Source organism: Rhea pennata, chromosome 10, assembly GCF_028389875.1.
Source record: "Rhea pennata isolate bPtePen1 chromosome 10, bPtePen1.pri, whole genome shotgun sequence".
Classification (NCBI taxonomy): Eukaryota; Metazoa; Chordata; class Aves; order Rheiformes; family Rheidae; genus Rhea; species Rhea pennata.
Genome location: NC_084672.1, coordinates 18,055,564 through 18,073,938, shown reverse-complemented (window position 1 = coordinate 18,073,938; position 18,375 = coordinate 18,055,564). Strand labels below are relative to the sequence as shown.

Here is an 18,375-nt window from a genome sequence, read left to right as displayed (position 1 = left end):
ATCCTGTGACTGGCATGTCAGGTGTGTCTGCCCATCCAGCCAATTAATGTGTCCTTTTCTCTTTTGGGAGCGCAGCAGTTGAGAGGTCTAACTACATAGCAGGCTCAGGTCAGGGAAATACTTGATGCATATCCAGCTTTAGGCCTAGCTGGATTTGGGCTTTGAATATGCTCCATCAATACTAAGACTCACACCCTCCCCCCAAATACTGCTGTTATCCTGCAGAGGTATATAATAACTGAGGGGTACAGCTTCTAGTATTAAAATGGAGTGTAAGAGTTTCCTGCATGAAATTACCTATGGGTTTGCTGTCCTGCTCTTGTTCCCACTCTGGATTTTGCATCAAAGGCGCGTCAGTCCAGAGCCACCCTGCTGCCCTTACATGAAGCTGTAGTGAAACAGAGCCACAGGCTCTATTTCGGTACAGCCTGAAAATCAAGCCAATATTTGTTCATTGAACAGTTATGTCTGAAATGAGATATTTGAAATTTAGTATTTTATTTTAGCAGCAAACTGAAATTGTCTGGGTATGATGGTGAAAGGAGGTTTTCTCCTCAGTGCAGTTACTGCATGTTACCAGCCCTAGATTTGCATGCTTCCCAGCAAGTAATGTAGGTTGTGCTGTCCTTCCTAGAACTGATTAATCCTTGGGTTTATTAATGTCTGTATTTGATAGGTGACTGTGTGTTTAAGGTCTTAGTTTTGTTAACTCGTGATTTACACAGCAGCACACTAGTGTGGCTTCCATTTTTTTCCTGCAGGAGTCAAATACCATCTTTTAATGCTAATGAAAATTAGCAAATCACTGAAGTGGGATAACAAAGGCCGGTATTAATTAATGCTATTTCTTGGCAATGTAGTGATTTCTAGGCTGGAGACCAAGAATTAGGGATGGATTTTGTTTTATTTTGATTATTTTTTTCCATAATTGAAGAGAGATGTCAGTTTTCATAAAGGAGAACAAATATGTCACTGAGCATTTGAAGTGTGTTTTTTCCAGATTAGGTTCTGATTAGTATATTTTGGATTTGCAATAATAAACAAGTTTGAACTTCACTCCTCTCAACAAGTTGGGATCTTACTCTTTTATGTTTCTTAGAGATCAGTGGAAAACCTGCAGTGTTTTTAGTGGCATAATCTTGCTGGCAGCACATACTTGTCTGTCAGCATAATACTTCCATTGGCTCTTGGTCTGAAAACTGTAGTTGATCTGTCATAACCTTTTCAAAATTCATCCATCTAAGGCTATTAGGAAGTATTTAGTTTTTTTAGACTCACAAGAGACGGTATGAGTGCTTACAGTTTCCTCAAGAAACCAAATAAATTTCAGTCCAAAGTGAGACAGTAGCTTTGCAGACGTATACAGAATCTATATTAAATAGATGACTATTTTCTGAGTTCATGTGTTTTCTTAAATATTTACATTGACTTATAATCAAGCTTTGGTTAAGAAGATTCAACAGACAAAAGCAGTGAAACTTCAAAGGCTGACAAAACATGCTTTGTGAGTTTTCATGTCCCCTGATCTGTGATGCCTGCCTTTAGCCAACCTCTCATTAGCACTGAAAAATAAGCCAGTGGAGCATAATACATTAACCAACTGCAGTGGCTGTAGTGTCTTAAGTTCTGACTGGGTTTTCAGGTGCGAATATTTTTTTCAGCATAACCGTAGATAATAGACCTCCTATTACAGGGTTTTAATAATGAATACACAGCTGAGAGCTCAGTTGTAATGTAGAGCTCATTTGAAACACTAAAATGCAAAAGCTGCCTTCCGAACACAGGTGTTAAGTGTGTGACTTAACCTTAATAGTGGTTTATTAACTGTTCCTACATGAAGTGCATCAAGTAGTAAACAAAAGACTGTTTTCTGATAGTTTACAAGGTAAAGCAGTATTCAATGATATGGGATAAAAATCTCTATTGTTTTGATACTTCTAAATTGTATTTTTTAGTATTCTGTGCAGAGTAGTTTGATGTGCCTGTATAGCATCTGTTACCAGTTACATTTTGAAGAATGTTTCCTGTGCTGTGGAATTGGTTTGGGCATTTGTGTGACTCAGTCAAGAAGTTACCACTGATTACATAGAAGTATTAAACCTTATTTAGCCAAAAACATGAACATATTTTAAAAGGCAAAAAAAGTAGATAAGTGACATAACCTCTGTAACAGGATCCCTTTAAGCTCATTTTATAACCATAAAGGTCGTAAACTAATGTGGTGTATATGAGCACATGCAACAAATAGCATTGGACGTAGTAAAGCAGCAGTAAATTTGGACACTATGTGTGATTTTGGATTTATTAAAAAACCTGTAATTCCAATGAAGCAGACTGTTTTTGACTGCCTAAATATAAATATTTTGAACTGCCCAAATACCTGTAAATTAGCCAAATCTGATTCTGACCAGGAAAACTTTAACCACCCACCTCCTGTAACCACAGACACCTCATGGATCACCCTGACTTGAGTGTTTACTTTTGTACTTTTCTAGTATAAGCTTCAATAAATTGTTGCAGTATCTGATGCTATAATGCTAAAATGTTTTCTGAGCTTATTTCTGATAGTATTATTGCTAAAACTTGTCATCTTATAAAAGCCATGCCAAAAGTGTATAAAAAGGACATCTGAAATATTATGGAGTAAAAAGGCTTTTAGCTTTTCATTGAAGTGTTTTCATTGTGCTTCAGTGTCTTCATTGAAGAAGGAATGTATAGAATCAAAACAAGAAAGCTGGACCAAGTCACACAGCCTTTAGATATTAAATTTAGTATGCTCTCACTTCAATATTTGCTACATAATCAAGCTCTTTATGTTAAGTGCCTGAAATATAGGCCTTGTCTTTCAGGAAGCAAATATCATTGTAAACTACGTAAAATACTGTCCAGTGAGTTTTTTACTCTTCCCCTCTCTGTAGCGATGTGAGCAACATTTCTCAACAACAACTTTTGTTCAGAAATGAGGTGATTCTGACATGGTAAATCAGTAACTATATCGGAGCAGAGACCAGGAGCGCAGACTCTCCTAGACCGGCAAGACGTTCTGGTTCAGTGGCACCTGCTAAACTTTTACCTACCAAGATGGATTATAGACCATTTGTCATGAACTCGAAGCATTCATTGGGCAATTGGGTTTGCAACTGATTTGCCATGAGGGAACTTCAAGCAGTTCCTTATTATTTCAGAGGAAACTAAGAAGCCAGGCAGGAACTAACAAGTCAACAAACAAAGAAACTTCAGAGACAACTCTTGCCTCAGAAATGAAGAACTACCATTCCCTCCATTCATCATGCCGGACAGACAGGAATCTGCAGTTCACTTTCTTTAGTCAGGAACTCCGCAAGGTTTTTAGTTCCTTCTCTAGGAAAGCCCTAGTTACTTATTGAAGGAGCCTTCAACGTTCTTATGACATTTTTAGCTTTTGTGTCTGCAAAAATTTCATTTCACTTCAGCAGAGGAAACTAAAGTAAAACTTAATGGCAATTGCTTGCTACTTGAAAATTCTTTTAAGGTTTTGTAATTCCCTAGTTCAAACTCGGAAGAATCATCGGCCTTCATCAGGAAGGCAAGGTTGTCTGTGTCATCAAATCATCAGTGTGTTTTAAAATTTTTTATTACTTTAAAGGTCAAGGGCTAATTTTGAGTTCACTTTTTAAAACTTATTACTAAGCATTGGTTTAGTATCTCAGTCGGGATCATGCATTGTTTTGTTGCAGGTCACAGGGACAGAGAAGGTGGCCTAGGGTATGCAAGTAAGAAATTAGGGGAAGCTTTGGCCTGCAGCCATTTCGGACCTCAATCCCTTCAGTGTTACCAAATCTAGCTGACCCGCACTACTGAAACAGACTTTCTAACCATATTGTGCAGATCTGTGGTTTTGTCCTAGCTTTTCTACAGCTTATGTTTCTAAAGAGGCTGAGAGCTTAGTCTAATTAATTCTGGTTTGCAAATACAGTGAAATAGGCCAACACAATTCTGTGTTGTCTTCAAGGTCACTTTCATCCTCCTGTTTCACAGATACACTATGCCTGAAGAGTTTGTACTTTTTCCATCAAATGCTCTTACTGTTTATGAAGTGACTCTTCCTGAAACATTTACTTTACACTATCTCGTCTTAGGAGTGACTGTAGCTTGATTTACAACAGCAAATACTGAGTTTTAGAAAATTATTAATAACATTGGGGAGGTTTGGGGGAAGCAACTTCTACATACAAAGTATAACAGTAAAGAAAAGTATTATTTGGATTAAATTACTATTAAATTATTTCTGTCACATAAATTGGGCTAGTTTTCTGTACTTTGAATCCATTTACTGTTTACTGAAACAGGAATATGCAACTGCATCTTTTGGTAGAGCTTCATATAAACATTGTAACTTCAGCATTTTGCACATATTCGAAGATAATTCACATCACCTGCTTGCTTCAGGAGTAGATGTATCTGGTACTTAAAGGTGGTTTACAGAAATGAATACTTGCATTTAGAAACAGTAGGTGAAAACAGGAGGCCAAGTGTTGCTGTATCTGCCATGCAGAAAGCATTTCAGTATGTTTCTTTTTTTTTCTCTCCCTTTAAGGGTCAGAAGGCTTGGATAGAGAAGACTTTTTCAAAAAGAGAATGCATCTATGTAATTGCTAACAACAAAGACATTAGCAGGTAATATATGAAATTTTTGTATTAGCCAACAGAAAAGGTCAATACTGAAGGAACTGGGCTTGGTTTGGGTTTAGATAGGTCAAACTGCGACCCAACTTTACTCATTGTCATTATAGGGAGATGACAAGGGAACAGAAAAGAGGGACACGCCTGGACCCCAGTCTGTACAGAGCCATGAGACGTGTTATGTAGAGATGAGGCTCTACATGAGAGCAATGGGAGAGGCAGTGAGTTATTACTTCCCAGCTTTTCAAATCAGAGCATAGAATTCTGAAAGCAAGGATGCAGTTGTGTACATCATGAAGCAAATGGTGCCATTCCTCACAGTTTTGGATGTGCGACACCTACCAGTAACAATATTAGGCAGGAGGACTGGAATTCTGTATCCAGATATTAATGTTATGGCTACTGTCTGGGTTAGCTAAATTGTGGTCTAACTTGCTTGGATAACATAATAGTTTGTCACATGCTAGATGTCACCTCTGAGTTAAAAACGATGATCACTGCTCCTCTTCCAAATTCCTCCTCGTTCCCCTGTTCTTCAGCCTAGAAATGCTATCCAGATTATTGTAGAAATGAATTAAAATTTTTGATCCTCGTTTGTTAAGAAACAACCTGGTGATTCTGGCATGTATGTATGGGCAAACACAACAGATAGGACCTAGAAGGTGTGTTCCTGTGATTCATGTGGGGCAATGCCTAGTCAAAAAAATGAGTATATAGATTTCTGGTTTATTTTCTTTTTTAATCCCCATTGGATATTGAAGATAATATGTGCACAGTCACTTCACATTTTAACTTTCAGATGCTGCTGTGGTCAGCTTATTAACCAACATATTCCACCTCCTGCAAGTATAACTAATAAAAATGGTGAAGAAACAAAGCAAGTGGAAGCTCAGCCAGAAAAATGGTCTGTCAGTAAACACACACAAATATACCCAACTGATGCCTATGGAAACCTTGAATTCCAAGGTGGAGGACATTCAAATAAGGCCATGGTAAGGAGTACAGGCTACACTAATATATTCATCTGATATATTAGTTTAGCAGATATTTTTTAAGTTTCCAGCTCACTCAGTGCATAATCCATTGAAATCAAAGGGAGTCTATTTACTGCCCCAGAAAGGTGTGGACAGGATGCTTGGAGAGAAAGAGGGGAATAATATCCTCCTAGGAGGTACCTTATGATGTCCTGGGGAAACACAGTTTCATTAAAATTATTTTCAGTAGACCACCCTTTCTCCTCTGCCCCTCTTCTGAAGGGATCCAGACCTGTCTTTGTTCCTTTGCCTATTTGCAACCTAATCTCTCTGCTAAGACTGCCGCTTCAGACAATGACTCTGCAAAGACTTGGCAAAAGTTTGTGGTGGTGGTGGCGGTGGTGGCGGTGAGTTTTATTGGTGGTAGTGGGGTTATTTGCGGCAGAGGCATTGTTTAGGGTTTTTTTTTTAAGTAGTGATTGTAAAAATATACACAAGCATATCCCCTAGTCTTGTTTTATAGAGTCAGTAGTTTGAAAAGAAGTCTTGATAGCAGAATTAAACTAAGAAGAATGAAAACTATTGCTTCAGAGGCAGGAGGAAATGAACATTAACAGTGACTAGATTATTACATCTCTTTGGCAGTCAAATGAGGGTTTTAGGAACAATGTGGAATATCTCCCTGTCCTTTTATATAGGTATTTTCCAGCAGTGCCGATTTGTAATAAGAGCTTCAGGTAACTTGTTCACAGTCTGTTTTGAAAGTGAGGTGAAGAAAGTGGTGTTTTTAAAACATAGCTTCTGATCTATAAAGTGAATGGTAAATTGTCCATAGCAAAAGTAAAAGGTTTCAGCCTATTTCTTCTAATTGTAAGCATTAAAAACATAAAAAATGTAAAACTCTTCCTTCAAGATGGAAGCTTTGTTAAATATGACCATTCAGTATTCAGTCAATGGACAATTTACAGAGAAGATGGAGTTATAATATTACATATTATTTTTGTAGTATATCCGTGTGTCATACGACACCAAGCCAGATTCTCTGCTGCATCTCATGGTGAAAGACTGGCAACTGGAACTTCCCAAACTTTTAATCTCTGTCCATGGAGGTCTCCAGAACTTTGAAATGCAGCCTAAATTAAAGCAAGTATTTGGAAAAGGCCTGATCAAGGCTGCCATGACCACTGGAGCCTGGATTTTCACTGGAGGTGTCAGTACGGGTAAGCAATAACCAGCTCTTGTAGTTTACCTAGAAATTCAGTGGGTTTCATTATTCACTGTTCTTTCCTGCTGGCAGACAATGTAAGGCTATATAAATGAGTTATAAAGCATTAGAAAAGGAGCATTGTAATCATCTGTGTTAATTTCCTACACAGCAGAGACCCATACATTTACTTGAATCAATATCCATTTGCATTACACTGTATTTCTCAAAAAAAAATTAGTCCATTCTTTGTTTCAGTAGCAAGGAATCAACCACTAGTCATAATACATTTTTCCAGTGGTTGATTATCCTCACAGTTGAGAAATCTCCTACTTCAAATTTGCCTAGCTTTAGCTTCTTCCTATTTTTAATCTCATTTGTGTTTTCCTGTAGTCTTTGGGCCACCTGAAAATTTTTTAATTGTTTCTACGTTTCCTTCTTGACCTTATCTAAAACATCGTTTGTAGAACAATTCCCTGTAATCCCTTGAGGGGTTTTTGGCACTGTCTATGGATTCTGTCAAAAAAGTTGGTGTTCAATATAGTGTTCAAAATTTGAAAAATGTGTTGTAAAATAGCTGCTCTGATATTTGCCTAGATGCAGTTATATTTTGAGACCAGTAAGTTTTTAATCCATTTTATTTGTGTTAGTGTTAATTTTGAGTGATATTCAAAGAACAGTCTGATGCAATTTTTGTCATGATATTTTGGACCAAAATCTATATTTGGTTGAAATATATCTTTATACTAGTTATTTCTCAAAAAGCTGCACAAGAATGAACTCCTTTGATTTCTGTTTTACAACAGTATATCTGCTTGATTGTCTAGTGTTTTTGAGGGAAGGTGATGATTCCTATTCAGAATAATTGTAAAGATGAAATATTTTTTAGGTGTCTGTGGGGTTTTTTACTTGCTCAGACCTCAGTTTTTTAAAGTAATAAAATTCCACATATTCTTAGTTTTGTGTACAATGAGTAATATAACACCAGTAAATGGTACAGACTACATTGTGGCAAGTTAAGTAACTGGGTAAGTCTTTCCAAGACTTTAGTGAATTCAGAACAAGAATGTAAAAAGGCAATAGGATTTATATGCAATTATTACAAAATGTAAGCATACATTTCTATGCCTTGCATATTACTTTGTAAAGTACAGATACCAGTTTAGGTAGTGACAGCAACCCAGAAAAGTGGATAGCTCAGCAAAAGGAAGGAATAAAATCAGCTGTTCAATCACATTTCAAAAGTGCCAAGAATTAATTTAAACAAATTGTACCTATAGGTGTCATTCGTCATGTGGGAGATGCTTTGAAAGACCACTCTTCCAAATCCAGAGGACGAATTTGTGCCATAGGAATTGCACCATGGGGCATTGTAGAGAACAAGGAAGATCTGATAGGAAAAGATGTAAGTCTTTAAGGCAACTGTAATGTCAGCTGTGTAACAAAATACGGAGTTCATTTACTTGTAGTATTAGTATTTTCACCGTGTCCAAAGCATGTCTAAGAGCTGAAATTGGATAATTTATTGAGCAAAAACTACTGTTCAAGTATATTTAACAGGATATCCTATATCACCACAAAGTAAATGTAGAACTATTGAGATTTCCATTAGTTTGAATAGTAGGGACATTTCTGTGGTTAAAGAAAGTTTTAAGTCCTAACTTCACTGTGGTGTGCTGAAAGTTTTATAAATGTTATAGGTGCCTTTATGTGTAGAAGACCTGCATTTATTGTAGATGGGTAATCATTAGTGGTATATTAATTACTAGGAGTTCCAAATGAGAATATATTTTCTAATGCAGTAAGAGGAATATTTAACACGTTGACATCAGGGCATGTGTTAATGAGTATAGGGGAACATGTCGGAGAGTGCTTGGTCATGACTGTCATCCTCTAATGAAAACACACTGCTGTGAAGAGCTCAAGTTCTGAACCTAAAGGCAAGCTCCATTTCTGATTCTCCTGTGTTTTTGTTGTAAAGGCCTAGTTGATTTCTGTTCGTAATGCATGTGCTTCTATTGAGAGTTGTGGAGGGTTTTCACATGGATTGCTCTTAAGTCTAATCTAGGCACATTTATCCTCTTGACAGGTAACACGAGTTTACCAAACAATGTCAAACCCTCTAAGCAAGCTCTCTGTGCTCAACAGTTCCCATACACACTTCATTCTGGCAGACAATGGTACACTAGGTAAATACGGAGCTGAAGTAAAATTACGACGTCAGTTGGAAAAACACATTTCCCTCCAGAAAATTAACACACGTAAGTACAGCAGGGGAAATTGTAAACATAATAAGTTGAAGGAAGGGAGGGAAGAGGAGCTTTTGAAATAGCTTCAAGGTATTGAAATCAGGCTTCATCCAGGTATTCCTAGCAGGAATTTGATTGAGACCTTGTGACTAAATTAGAACATATGCCCTTTGATCAGTGATGCAAACCCCACCTCTAACAGTCATTACTGCCTTTCTAGAACAACTTTCTAGGACTGTTTTTGTCATTCTTTAGTAAGCTTTTTTTAAAGTTTTTTTATTAAAGCTTTTTTGAAAAGCTGATTTTTTAAAAGTTTAAATAAATGAGAAATGCTAGTAGCTGTGGCTACCCAATAACTTAGGAAAATCTTACCACTTAAAAATGGTTAAAAAAATACACCAGACTTGGAATCCACACTTGAGTGAAGACCTATATGAAAACAGACATCACCAACCTTTCTGACATATCTCAGATACCATTAGAAGCTGTGTATGGCTGTAAAAGTATGAAAAAACAAACATTCAGAATGCCAATGGCACTGGGTTGTACAGAAGTTTCTCAAAGAGTTCAAGTGCTCTTAAGGGTGGAGCAGAAAAATGAAGTAGAGTGCCAAGTAGAGCTTAAAGATCCCTTTAGAGCTCAGCCAAAAGATCTCTAAACATTCTGGAAAGCCTCTGAGTGTTGCATTTTTGTCTGCCAGGAAGCTTAAGAAATTAAATTGACAAAAATGATGCCTCTTGCCTCTTAGTGCTGAGACAGTGTCATGCATTGTTACCCACAGACAGACATTTTAAAAGACCTAATGTGGTTGTACTTCTTTCAACTTTGTCTTCTGCGGAGAGCTTGGATAGTTGTAACATTGTGAAAGGGAGCAGTGGCATGGAAGATAGGGAGGTCAGGGCTCTGAGACAAAATGTTCTATATCATTTCTTTTAATACTGCTTGGGGCTGGGGCTATTGATTCTGATTTAATTAATGTTTGATAGTTTTGCCACATGAAGGCTAAACCTAGGAATACACAATAATTAAGAGTTCTGCAAAGGGCTGCAGAATACTTACTAATAACAAAGGCATATGGGGAGTTGTTTTGTTTCTTTTTAAATTACTTCAAGTACAGTCCTCTCTTCTGGAAGTCTCAGCAGGAAGCAGTAAGGATTTAACGGACTCAGAGGCCAGCCCATGCTCTGTGGCTCCTCCTTATCAGGGCTGAGGTGTATTGACAGGAGAATGCCAGGTAGCTTCTGCTGTTACTATCCATTGTGTTCCTGTTCTTCAGAGAAGAATGAACTCTTTCACATGTTATCAGCCATGCAAAAAAAGTGCATCTTTTTTATGAAATTCTAATCATTTAAGTTGATTCAAATGCTTATATTAGTAGGATTAGTCAGCCTTTGGGTAATGTTTTGTCCTGCATTTCCCGAAGTGATCTCGTGACCAAGGCTACTGGGACCATGTGACCTGTGGGCTTCCCTTTGTCATCCTATGCCTGGAGATCACAGTGAGGCAGGGACAGCAAAGGGATGCTCAGCTGTCGTCTCTTCCATCGGCCAGCCATTTCAGCATCATGATAAAGAGAACAAATTCATAATCTTATCTTAAGAGAAAGCATAGGTGTATGTCATCTTACTGAAGTTTTCTCATAGGTGACCAGTGAAGAATTAAAGTATCAAAGAGACAGCAGCTGGGAGCTATTTTGAGTAACAGTGAAGCTAATGAAGCTATAGTAGAATTATATTAGCTGTACATGGTGTCTCAATAGAAACTGCAAACAGTTCATTATCGAGTAAATAAACAGTATGGAGCAGGTGTGAAAACCAGGGCAAAGAGACATCTTGCTTGCTTTTCCTTTTTGAGCTGTGAAACATTATACAGACACTTTTCCTGAGTTGGCACTGAAATCTCCATCACTTTTTCCTAAAGTTTCCAGCCTGCTGTGATTTGAAGTGATGTTATAACACAGAAATCACATCCATACATAACATCTCAACCTCTTAAACTGAGGTTCAATGACACTTCTTTTTGTTTCCATTGTTTTTTTTTTTTTTTTTCCAGGACTGGGACAAGGTGTCCCTGTAGTTGGGCTCATAGTGGAAGGGGGTCCCAATGTGATATCCATTGTCTTGGAGTGTCTGCGAGAAGAACCTCCGCTTCCTGTTGTGATATGTGATGGTAGTGGACGAGCATCTGATATTCTGTCATTTGCACACAAGTATTCAGAAGAAGGGGGGTAAGATTTTGAGATCATCACCAAAGCTGTGTCTTGCTCGGGGCATCGTGGGACAATGTGCAACTTCATGCCTTGCTCTCATCAAAGTTTTATAAAAACAGAGTGACAAAATGCTATTAACAGAGATGTTCTGCTGTCTGTCAACTTTTGTTGCCTGTTTGATCTTTACCGCAGTGTTAATGGGTAGAAGTTGTTACCACTTGGTATATCTTTGATGGTCCACTGAAATAAGCTTTGTCTCAGTGCAGCACACTCAAGTGCACACACAAGTTCCGTGAAAGTTTGCTGCACTATACTTGTTACTGGGTTGAGTGCTTCAGAAATAAGGAACAAGTGGTTCCCAAGAACTGTGTTGTCAGGTCAGGACTGAGGTTAATTGGTGCAGGTATTTGCAAAATTTCTATTGCCTCAGTCTAGTGTGCTGTATTAATAAACTTTCTTCTCTAGGCATGCCTGACCAGCTGAGCAAATGTTGGGCTTCCTTCCATTCCTTTGCCATTTCTTGCGTCTGTGATAGTTCTTCAGGGTAGTGCTTCCTGGTGTCATGAACAGAGTGGAGGATGTTGTCAGGAACATTTTGGTCCTGTGACAATCACTCCTAACCCAACTATTACAGACAGTGTCTTCTAGAATCTGTAATTTTTGTGGTCTGTTGTCTGCTCCTTGGTTGATGGAGACTGCAGCTAGTTTTAAGAAGATATGAAGTCTACACTTGCAGCGTAAAGCTTATCCTCTCTGCAAAAGAAGAGATCTGTCCTGACAAATACTCCAGGTGGAAGCAGAATATTGCTTTTTTTTATTTCAAATAAATAAATAAAATTTTTTTTCTCCTAGTCAAAGACATAAATTCCACATTCCTACTGTTAATATGCAGATTATAACTTTAGTAGCTGGCAAAAAGCTAGTATATTGTCTTCATTAGTGTATGATGCGTCCTTCTTGCACTGAAGAAATAGCCTATGTCCTTGACTGAAATGGGTACCTAGGTTGGACTAAACATTAAGCAGACAAATAGTGTTGTCAAAGAGTTTGGATTTTATTTGCTGAATCAGGATAACAACTCTGCTGAATTTTTTAGGTATTTTCACATAGTACAGAATTAATCCTAGCAAGAGTGTTTATGATTCAGCAACTTCCTTTTTCTCTCAGTTGACCAAGGAACCTTCTTAGCAAAGATTAAACTTCCCTTCTTTTCTTTTTTTTCCCCTCATCCATCCATCTATCCATTCTGTGTGCTTACATGTAGTGGAAAGAACTTATCAAGATCAGTCTATCTGAGCTCTGCTTGCTGCATGTCCAGTCCAGTAATGATGATGAAATAAATGTGTTCACCTGGTAAGGCAGCTCAATAATGAGGAATTTTTGGCATCCCCACTCTCAACTTAGAAGGAATAATTTTCTGACAGTGAATTTTGAATGTTACTACGCTTGGCAGGCTCAGATGTGTCTCACTGCTTTGAATGCCTGCTGGTAATATTTGCCATCATGGGAAAGCTAGTGAAGATTGAAGGGCTTTGTTTCAAATTGCTGTGACAGATGAAACATTTCTGAACTTTTTTGGAATATTTTCCATCTCAATTTTTTAATAATTTGTTGGTTTATATGTTTCTCAGTGGGACATTTTGAGGCCTGTTCATGAGGTTCTAGATAAACTAGGAACTAAATCCTCTGTTCAGTACAAGTAGCATCCAGCAGCTATAACGAGACAACCAAAGGTGACATGCCAATAGTAGGAAATATTTTATGTTTCTCTGGCTGTATGAAAAGGGCCTTGCAAAGACCCTTTGAATTTATGGGCAAAGGTAGGAGTCTTATAAGGTGTGCTGTTGAAATCTTGAGGGCTAAACATCATAACAAAAGTTATATAAATATGTAGCATGAATAAGACCTACTTGCTTTATATTCTTGGGTGAAAGGCTGTTTAAAGGTTCCCTGCCAGTATTTAATTCAGCGTTGAAGTGCTGACATGCAAGAACCAGTCTGAATTCCTTACCCTTACTGAGCACAAAGATTCTGGGTTGGGTTTTTATTTCATTTATTGTCAAAATGAAGACACTGAACTGGTGTATGAAAAATTATTTTTCTCAAACAGCAGGCCTTCCCAAAATATATTAATCCTGGCTATATCTTCTTTTATGTCTTCTTTTCATTTAGGATAATAAGCGAATCCCTCAGGGACCAGCTTCTAGTTACCATTCAGAAAACCTTCAATTACAGCAGGAACCAAGCTCATCAGCTATTCATCATTCTTATGGAATGCATGAAAAGAAAGGAACTTGTAAGTGTGCTAGAAGTGGTTCATAAAGATAATTTTTCTGACTAAATTTTGTATTGTACTTTCAAATGCCATTCTCCCAGTGTTACTGTTTAATCTTTTTCATATGGCTCAGCAAATGCACACATTCATTCATAAGTCTAGACTTAGAAAGGGTGTTTTTCTCATGGAAGGCCTCTAAAGCTTATTTCAGATTCTTCTGTGTAAGCTGATAGGAGCTTTTTCCATGGACTTCTGCATGGCAAAAAATACTGAAATAAACACATTAAGAACAGGATCAAGTGCGGAAGGCAGAGGGAAGGTAATTGAAGAAAGGATTCTTTGGCATCAAGGTTACATTGGCATATATATTTTTTTTCTGATGTTACTATTTAACATTTAACATACTGTTTTCATTCCAATAAAATCTACTGTTCAAGTCACTCAAAAGAAATTGAAATGTTAAGTGTTGTTGAAGAGCCTGGCCATGCATGATCCTGGCTTGCTGCAGGATCTATGTTCTGTACCACTTGCTGCAGGATTCTATGTTCTGTACCACTCAGTCATGCTTCTGTCTGTCTTCCATATCCCAAAGTGCACTGGAAAAGAAAATCTCCAAGATTCACATCTGTCATCTATGAATGCTATTTAGAGAGTATGTTCACTGGAGCTGCACCTGGGCCTTTACAGGCAAAATGAATCTTTGAGTGTTTTCATTTGTCAGTGTGAGCTCTCCCTTGAGTCCTAGTAAAATTCCATTTCCTCCTTTCAGTACAAATCTTAAGCACATAAGCACTTAACTACAAAACATAAGCAGTTTTAAAAGCACATGAACAGTCTAATGGCTTTATTTTGTTTTAGGAGATTTTTTTAATTATACCTTGAACTGGTACAGTTGATATATATATCTTTTTTGCTAAAGTTGCATATTAGTTACAAATTTCTCCTCAGTCTGCCTGTAGGAAATTGGATAACTAACCTGCTGTTGAATTTAATCATGAAATGTGGAGCAGTTTTTCATTCTCTGTTATGCCTAATTCTATCACCAGTGAGGTAATGCTTATAACATGAGCTGCAGAAATGAAACTATTTGAGCTACGGATGAAACTTTTCTTACGAGACTGTGAAAAGATAGAAATTTTTCTAACTTCTTAGGAAACTGATGTTTCATACTACCTTAAAACCAAGCATGTTTTCTTTACACAGAAACTGCACTTTATGTCTCCATTCAATTTACAAAGTACAAACTCTAAACTCTGGTCTTTCCAAATTTAATACTGTCCCCAATAGATAATGGGAAACTTTTTCATTAAAATTTTAAATAAACTGGTAATTTGAATGCAGCATTCCTTATTGTGCATTCTCTCTTCAGTGAGGAATGTTCTTTCGATTGCTAGAAGTAGTTATTCAGTTGTTCAATGACACATGGTAAACCTGTAATTCATCATAACCTGTTGTTGTATCCAGAGAATCATAGAATCAGTAAGGTTGGAAGGGACCTCTAGAGATCATCTAGACCAACCTCCCTGCTCAGCAGGGTCACCTAGAGCATGGTAGACAGGGTTGCATCCAGGCGGGCCTTGAAGATCTCCAGAGAAGGAGACTCCACAACCTCTCTGGGCAACCTGCTCCAGTGCTCTGTCGCTCTCACAGAGAAGAAATTCCCCCTCATGTTCAGGCGGAACTTCCTGTGCTTCAGTTTCTGCCCGTTGCCTCTTATCCTGTCACATGGCACCACTGAAAAGAGTTTGTCCCCATCCCCTTGGCACCCTCCCTTCAGGTACTTGTACACATTGATAAGATCCCCCCTCAGTCTTCTCTTCTCCAGGCTGAAGAGGCCCAGCTCTCACAGCCGTTCCTCATGGGGCAGATGCTCCAGCCCTCTGATCATCCTTGTAGCCCCACGCTGGACTCTCTCCAGTAGTTCCATGTCTCTCTTGCCCTGGGGAGCCCAGAACTGGATGCGGTACTCAAGATGAGGCCTCCCCAGGGCAGAGTAGAGGGCCAGGATCACCTCCCTCGACCTGCTGGCAACAAGAACAAAGAAATCTTTTCCCTGGAGTATTTGCTTTATACTTCCCATGGGAATAATACACATGATATCTGCCAGCATCTGCATTTCCAGTTTCAGGCTTGGAGAAAAAAAAATGAATAAAATTTAACTCTTACTACTATTACCCTTTAACTTCAGAGTCAGTGCAGTGAGTTAGTCTGACCATGAGGTCAGGTGCATTGTTATATAAAAAGGGAAGCAGCTTGTATACACTACATTTGTAAACAACATTGATTCTTCAGTAAGTTTTTGTGCAACTAAGACCTAAATCAAAATGTCTAAAGTTTGGCCTTAGTTAAGAGTTGGCAGAAAATTAACAGCCCCAACATTTTGCACATGCATACTTCTGTTTACATCTTGTGTGGTTTCATGTTGACTTGATATCAGTAGGGAATAAAGGGCTAACAAAATGGAAATGTCACTTGATCTCCAGTTAGAGTAATATGGTATAGAGCTGGATTTAGCGCTCTGGGATTGATCAGAATGGAAAGAAGTTTCACCATATCTATACATGAAGCTTTGTGCTACTCCTTTTTTTCATGTCAGCTGCTCCCAGTGATCAAAGTACCAATCAGGGCATCATTTTTCACATTCCTTTTGACCAATTAGAGTAAGCACTGAAATTAGGAAATCAATGTTATCAGATTAGAATTATTTCTGATATCCCAGCTGAGGGATAATGAGGAAAAAGAAAACCTTCGGAAATGAGGAACTTTTTCTAGTCTTCTCCGCTGAATGATTTCTGACTTTCTCAGATGTCCACTTCTATTTTTCCATACTCTTTTAATTCTCTCATCAGTATAGAAATTTGAAATATAAAGAAAGTTTAAGTTATAAATAAGTTAACTGGTGTTTGTTATTTGTATTCTATTGCTTTGGAAGAATGGATATTAATACTGGTTTTGAAGTTTTTCAGATACCAAGTAAAATTATTTCTTAGAGTATAATGGCAACTGTAGCATTGTATATTCTCTGCAGTGGTCATGCCAATAGGAACCTACGCTGTAATGGGTAAGAGCTCTTTCAAAATAGCCAGTGAAATTAGGAGATTTTGGCTGAGTCAAGGAACAGATGAGAAAACATGGTCAATGAATCTAAGCATTAATCAACAAAGCCTCGATCAGCCCCTTTGAGGAAGAGTCCTATGACAATTGAAATGATCTACAATTGGGGTGGATATCTGTGTCATATAATCACTGGGATGTTTGTGAACTTTCTAGCAGTTTCATATTCCCTGCCAAAAAATTGGCCTTTTGCCAGCTGGCTCTCTGAAAAGCTGGCCTTTTGCCAGAGATTATGCCAAGTATCAACTCACACCTCAGACTTTCTAATGTTTATTTTACCTGACAAGTTACTTACTTATTTGTACATTTCAAGATTAGAATTAAATACCTGAATGCTAAAGAATAATTTCTTGTTTCCTGTTTAGTTTAAGAGCAGTCTCCTCTTTTCCTAATTGTGCCTCCCTTCTTCCCTCACTCTCTCCCAGCACTTTCCTTTCCAGGGTGTCATCACATCTGATACTGAATTCCCTTTTGTTTTGGAGGGATTTCTGCAAGAGAAGGTGCCATTCAGGTTTTATCGCTGTTCCTTATTTTTGATCAGATTTTAATACTTAGTTCGCAGGTTTGTAAAAGCCAGAATATACAATTTCCAGTGATCTTTTTTTTTTTCAATATGCACTTAAATAACTATGTCGGAACTAAATTCTCTAAGGATTAGTCCAGCTGAGAATGCCACTGGGGGCAGTACAGTGCTGTGTTTTATAGTAGTGCAACCAAATAGACACACATCTGTGTGTCTTTCTCACACATTCGGAAGTGATTATTAGCATGCCAAAATAGTTACATAAAATTGTACTGAATGACTCTAAAGTCTGTGAATTGTCTGGGTACTATAAATATACTAATAATATATTTATATTTGCATGATGCCAAAATCGTTTCCACATTGATGTATATGACTTCATCAGAAGTCAATTGGTAATAAACATGATTTTGATAATCTGACTGTAAGAGAATCAACCTTCCTAGAGAAACTAATTGAGTAAAGACAGCCAACAGCTGCTTTAGTCAAATGATTTCAAATTTAAAATGCGTATGAGAGGAGGCCTGATTTAGTCAGTAAAATTCAGGCACAAAAGTCGAACTGGTAGTGGCTGAAGATTTCAGGTAAGACTGTCCAACATAACCAGGCTTATGATTTGCATTTGTTGATCATTGTGTCTGCTTTCTTGTAAATAGATATAATTTTTCCTTAAGTTCTTTTTTTGCTAATGTAATTGTGGAAAAAATTATCTTTGCCTGCATGCAAAATCCATTTTAAACTACAGGGAAAATTGCCATTCTCGGTACCTAATCTTAGCTTCTGCTGTGAAGAAGTGATTTCAAAAGATGAAGAATTTGGCTTTTTTTGTCTATATTCAGTATTTAATTAACAAGGAATATTAGGTTATTATGCTTTTGAATTATCTTTTAATATGTAGTTCTCGCAATAGCTAAGCTTTATATGAATTTCTGTTTTTAGAGATATAATCTGTAAGGGGCTGAACTAAGCAAATGTGACTAGAAATAATCATTTTTCAGAGATATAATCTGTAAGGGACTGAACTAAGCAAATGTGACTAGAAATAATCACTTTTCATTATTAGCAGTTTCTGTTATTTTGCCTGTCAGTATTTAAGATACCACATGACTCAAAACTGTTTGAGTTGATAGTCAAAAAAATAAATATGATGATAGTAACGACAAGT

General features: G+C 37.5%; 1 protein-coding gene across 2 annotated transcripts in view; it reads left to right on the top strand.

Moving 5' to 3' along the window:
* Positions 1-18,375, top strand: part of TRPM1 (transient receptor potential cation channel subfamily M member 1) — a 142,721-nt gene that overhangs the window by 92,740 nt on the left and 31,606 nt on the right. Inside the window, exons 2-8 of one of the 2 annotated variants that reach the window (XM_062583416.1) lie at positions 4,577-4,656; positions 5,462-5,654; positions 6,643-6,856; positions 8,121-8,245; positions 8,930-9,101; positions 11,142-11,316; positions 13,471-13,594. In XM_062583416.1, the coding sequence (XP_062439400.1) occupies positions 4,577-4,656; positions 5,462-5,654; positions 6,643-6,856; positions 8,121-8,245; positions 8,930-9,101; positions 11,142-11,316; positions 13,471-13,594 (1,083 nt within the window). Of the gene's footprint in view, positions 1-4,576; positions 4,657-5,461; positions 5,655-6,642; positions 6,857-8,120; positions 8,246-8,929; positions 9,102-11,141; positions 11,321-13,470; positions 13,595-18,375 lie in introns of those variants that run through there. The other variant, XM_062583415.1, reaches the window with a different exon arrangement.